At 39.6% G+C, this 6,000-nt stretch overlaps 1 protein-coding gene across 2 annotated transcripts in view; it reads left to right on the top strand.

The window, feature by feature from the left end:
* The first annotated feature begins 1,879 nt into the window (after positions 1-1,879).
* LOC129824090 (solute carrier family 12 member 7-like) overlaps positions 1,880-6,000 on the top strand; it is a 101,069-nt gene continuing 96,948 nt past the window's right edge. Inside the window, exon 1 of one of the 2 annotated variants that reach the window (XM_055883409.1) lies at positions 1,880-2,186. In XM_055883409.1, the coding sequence (XP_055739384.1) occupies positions 2,078-2,186 (109 nt within the window). In that variant the 5' untranslated portion in view covers positions 1,880-2,077. The remainder of the gene's footprint in view (positions 2,187-6,000) is intronic. The other variant, XM_055883410.1, reaches the window with a different exon arrangement.

The raw sequence follows: 6,000 nt of genomic DNA, 5'->3' as shown, positions 1-6,000 counted from the left end.
TTTGATTGGTAAGTTAGTCTAGCCAACTATCTAAACTTAATCATGGTCTAATTACCAACCAGGGGGCCCGCATTGATTTTGTTAGTCACTCTCACTCACTCAGACATCATATTGAAATCTGCAAACATTTCTCTCTACCCAATGGCAAAATATGTAGAATTGCCGGGAATTAGCTGTAAAACTGCAACATTCTCTTCAGCCCCATGGTTAAATGTGCAGGAAATTAACTCTTTAAACTCTGCTGTCAAGAGGGGGGCAGCTAAAATGTTTTGCTTGCAATGTTTTGGATTGCCTAATAATTTTTAAGGAATGCTGGGCACATGATATCCTCACGTAACTATTGGCACATTCACGTGCTAGTCGGCACTAGGAAACTCAGACATTTTCGACTTGCTAACTGGCTGTAAATATACACATGCCGCGTGCAACCAGTTAGCAAGTCGAAAACTTTAACTTGACAATAACTGTATCCCTTCTAACCATGACCCACTTACACAGACAAGAACCTTGACAAATTTTTTCAATGGTAAATGGCCTGATTTTTTAATGTATTTTTTTAACTTAACCTTTATTTAACTAGAGAAGTTAGTTAAGAACAAATTCTTATTTACAATGATGGCCTACTGTGCCAATTGTGCGCCGCCCTATGGGACTCCCAATCACAGCCGGATGTGACAAAGCGTGGATCGCATTTTCAACTCTAAGATAGTTTGTCACCCCCAAAAAACTGTTGTGTTAAATAGCAAGTGAGCTATGTTATTTATCCACCAGCTTTGGCTCCACTCCACATTTAATTCTAAATGCCTACTGCTTGCAAAATATATATTTTGAACTATTAAAATAATGTTTCTTTGTAGGACAAGGATTGTTCTGACTTTCAAGAATGTCTGAATGGCTTCGCCTTGCTTTTCTGGTTGTCTGGCAAGTTTTACCATCCAATTATTTCAGATTTACAGGATTGCAAGTTTAACCATGGCTCGGACAGTGGCGATACATTGACACATGATAATTATTTAAATTAATTATGCGAGTAATGGTCGTGGAAATGCCGTTATGAGCAAATATTGACATAATAATCATCATATTGAAGTAAACTTGGGAGTCCTGTGATGATATGGTGTGATCCTCCACTATGACCAGGGGAAGCATTCAGTTTATTAGGCTACAGATTAAATAAATGATGATGAACAAAAACACTCACGCTATTGTCCATAATTATGTCCTCAGGTAGCCTACCAGCACATGTAGGCTATCTGTAAGCGGTTGGCTAGAGCACGTGCCAAGGCCAGAGTAGACACCTTTGCTATTTAACACAAGTTTTTGGGGAGTGACAAACTATCGTTAGAGTTGAAAATGCGATGGACACACATTGCACTTTCGATTTTTATTCGGGTACACAAAAATTTAAGCGAACAATTACATTTTGTGTACCACGTCACCCCGCACTGATTTGTATTGGCAACACGTACATTTGGTGGAACTACACTACTGGTGGGAAAATGCGCAGATTTTCTTTATGCAGATTTCAGAATATAAACATGACAATGTGTCGCCAATTGGATGGCAACCTAGCTAGCTACTGTATGTTTTTGTGAAGAAAAAAAAAATATTTTGAGGGGGATGTGACGTCAATACGTGCAGCTGTTTTTGTTATCGACAATAGTTAAATTGCAACGTAAAGTAGCATGCAATTGTCGTATTTATTTTATTTGCAAAGTTCTAAAAGTCGACAAATAAATGGAAACATAGAGATTGCTTAAAAACAGATAGAGGGCTCTTTTCATTAAAGGAAGGGAAAGATTTTCAGGAGGTGCATGCTGTAAAATTAGGAGTCTTGTCTGTCGTAGGTACTATAGTTTATAGGGGGAAGTTGAGTGTAAGAGGACTTTTTCCTGAGGGAGGAGTTGCAGAAACATTCCTTATTTGGAGAAGGCCTGGTCACATGGGGGCAGAATCTGAGCGATAGAGATGAGAGAGACGGAACAGGAGAGTACACATCGAACTGTGCCGTGAGATGTTGAGCGGGAATAGAGACGTTGACTTTCTCAGGCTAGAGTCAATGCAGTGAGGGGATAAAATGCCCACCAACTTCACTGTGGTCCCTGTGGAGGATGGCGGGGCCGGGAAGTCAAGTCTCGAACGTGTGTTTAGGGAGGAAGATATTATTCCACGACGACCCTACTCAGGTGAGGGCACACTGTTGACGTTGTCAGGACAGGCTCAGACAAGCGAAGCAGCTTCTATAGAACAGCTGAACATGTTCACTTTACGTTTACCTTGGCCCATGACTTACATAATTATGATATAGCTTTGTTTGTTTGTTTATTTTTCTCTGGTCTAAGGGGATCAAATATATATATTTAAGACGAGTGAACTTTTTGCAACTCCTGAGATAAACAAAAACAAGCGTGGGCTTCCTGGGATTTTCCTTGCCTCCATTTCTCTTTCTCTCTTTCTCTCTCTCTCTAAATTGAATTTCAATCTCGCTCTTTGGGTTTTATGGCGAAGTTGACTAAAGAAATCTGTATTTTTGCCACCAACTGAACGGGTGCAAAAAAAATGTACAAGAGAAAAGTGCAGTTACGTTTATCACCATTGCTATAAATGTCACAAAGGCCACTTTCTTCAAATTAAGAATGTCTGAATCTGGCTGGTGACATGCAGGCCTTGGTGCATGTTGCTTTGTAGCTCCACTGTTATTCACTGACATCGGATCTTCTGTTCTTTCTACCCTTTTTACTGCCTCCACAAAGGAGACAGAAGCTGTGTTTACACCTTGCATTAACATGTGGTTGTTGTCATCCGATCAAGATGATCCAGATTTGTTGAGTACACATGGTAATGAAATTACTCTTAACTGCCCACTGATTCTGTATTGTGACCAGATTCCCTTGTCCTTCCCTGTGTGCAAGTTAATCCAACCTGCCTTGGATCTCCCTTAGACAAGCTGTATAAATCGACAGAAAACGGCACACTGTAAAACTACTGGAGTATAACAATCTCATCATTACAGTCTATATTTGATATCCAACGATTTAAGACCGAGTGCTACTGTCCCGACATCCTCGATCTGTACACAACCATAAAAATACATATGATTCCATATTTCCTTCTCCTGAACAGTAAACCAGCTTTTTAGGCCTGCGTGCGTGCATTGGTTGTTTAGGCATGTCTTCGTGGCAATATGTAACTTTATGGGCAACCCTACCAAATTCACATACAAATGTGAGTTATAGATCTATCATTCTACTTGAATGCAAGTCTAAGAAGTGGTAGATCTGTTCTATTTGCACTTTCTATGCTTGCCTTAAGTTTTTGTCTTTTACTTTTGGGTTTGTACACCAGAAAATACAATATTTTTGGTTATGGAAAATATATTTCACAGTGGTTTAGATGGTACAGTGATTCTCTACACTATGCTAGCTTATTTTGTCACATAAACTGAAATTAGGCAAACTGTTAGTTTTAGCATCCAGAAAATGGCTGAGAAATTTCTGCATAGTGCAACTTTAAGACCTGTACCAAAAGTTTTGTATTTCAAAGAACCTCTAATATGATAACCTATAACAACTCGCATGTTCAAATTATGAAAATTGATAAAAGCAGCAATCGATATTGGCAAAGGAGCACGCATGTGAAGCAAATGCTATGGATTTATAAAGGAATGAAGTGTAAATCTAAAAGTAGCCTGCAGAGTCCTTTGTATTGTAGCCTATTGGACAGTGGCCTCGCTCAAGTTTACAGAAAGCTATGTGCCTTTTTGCATCAGTTTGGACATATTCTGCACTTTATCGCTAGTGATTTGTCTGGAAAATGCTCAAAACTTAGAAGAATCTCATATAAATTATATTTTGATTTAACACTTTTGGTTACTACATGATTCCATGTGTGTTATTTCATAGTTTTGATGTCTTCACTATTATTCAATGTAAAATATTGTAAAACATTTAAGAAAATCCCATGAATGAGTGTGTCCAAACTTCTGACCGGTACTGTATATGCGTGATCTAATTTCGATTGGACTGTGGCATCCGACCACAGTGCCAGTAGGCACATGGTTTCTAATGAAGACCATGATCTTAATTCTGGATGAATTGTAGAGGTAGGCAATTGTTGTCAATCACATGGGAAACAGTAGAGTGTGAAAAACCCAGCAGCGTTGCAGATCTTAACACACTCAAACCTGTGCACCTGGCACCTATTACCATACCCTGTTCAAAGGCGCTTAAATATTTTGTCAGGCCCATTCAGCCCATTTACCCTCTGAATGCCACACATACACAATCCATGTCTCAAGGCTTAAAAATCCTTGTTTAACCTGTCTCCTCCCCTTCATCTACACTGATTTGAAGTAGATTTAACAGGTGACATCACGAAGGGATCATAACTTTAACCTAGTCAGTCTGTAATGGAAAGAGCAGGTGTTCCTAATGTTTTGTACAAAAATCTCCATCAAACGCTTTTAACCAGACGACCCACATCTCGGCTCCTTCCGTCTGCAGACAGTTTTTACATGGCTAAACATTTGACATCTCTTACATTGCAAAGGCCTGGATATAAAGGCTCTGACGGGATAATACAGATTTTCCTGCTTCACTCTGGTCGAGAGGGACTCCAGATAAAAATAAAAAAAACAAGGACTGACCAACTATTCTCCTTCTTGCCATTTAACCACACAATTCTTCCAGCTTACATCAACCACTCCAGGAATTTTATTTTTATATATCAATAACAACTTCTAACGAAACTCCAGAAATTGTTCCTTTAATAGGTGCCCTGCTCCGTAGCTCAAAGCACAACACATCATAATCTCCAAATTAAGTGAGTTCCAGGACCCATTTAAATGTTTTCTGCTCCTTAGACACACAAAAAATCTGAACAAGCCAAACATCGTGATTTTTACTTTACCCAAAGCTTTCTTCACCACTTTGGATGTCTTCAATGGGTTAACCACGTCGGGCGTACATAGTCCCAGAGAACATACTCCTACCAGATATGATGGGGAATTAGCAACACTAGCCATTGCCTTTCCCATGTCAATTTTGCTTTTTTTTTTATTTTATTTTTTTACACAAAACTCTATTCTTAATTTCCATCCCCCAAACGATTCAAGCTCTATCTCAGCTTCCGCCAATGTCTTCTTGTTCGTGTCGCTCTCGGTACTCTTGCTGCACCAGGCTGTGGGTCTTGTCTCTGTCTGTCTGTCTGTCTGTCTGTCTGTCTGTCTGTCTGTCTGTCTGTCTGTCTCTCTCTCTCTTTCACTCATTCAGTAGCTTGCCCTCAGTGTTCCAACAATCTTTCTCCCTGTTGCTCTCCCTCCCTTCATGTGTTAGGACCATGATTAATATGAAATCACTATGGATAGTATTACCTTTAAAGGTTTCTCAGCTTTGCGTTTCACAGTGGCAGTCGCTGCAATAATGCCTTTCCTCTGTCAAGTATTAACTTGCTGTGAATCAGTAGAACTCCATTGTTCTGTACCTGTTGGAAGGGAGATGTAGGTAACTTCCCAAATAAAGGAAACACCAACATAGTGTCTTTAATAGGGCGTTGGGCCACCACGAGCTGCCAGCACAGCTTCAATTAACCTTTTGCAAGGCATAGATTCTACAAGTGTCTGGAACTCTATTGGAGGGAAGTTCCATCATTTGGTGTTTTGGTGATGGAAAACAATGTCTTACGACACTTTTGCACAAGGTTTATGTACACTCACTGGACTACGCTCACACTCAACACACACGCACATGCATATTGACACCACACACATAAATTCTTACACACTCTTCACATACGCTGCTGCTACTCTCTGTTTAGTCACTTTGCATAGTCACTTTACCTACATATTACTTCAATTACCACAATTAACCCCTGTACGTACCCACGCACATAGACTCGGTGCCTCCTGTATATAGCCTCGTTATTGTTATTTTGTGTTACTATTTTTCCTTTAGTTTAGCACATTTTCCTGACTTACTTTTTAAAGACTGCATTGTTGGTTAA

Source organism: Salvelinus fontinalis, chromosome 26 (genome assembly GCF_029448725.1).
Source record: "Salvelinus fontinalis isolate EN_2023a chromosome 26, ASM2944872v1, whole genome shotgun sequence".
Lineage (NCBI taxonomy): Eukaryota > Metazoa > Chordata > Actinopteri > Salmoniformes > Salmonidae > Salvelinus > Salvelinus fontinalis.
This window is presented reverse-complemented; position numbering and strand designations above follow the sequence as displayed.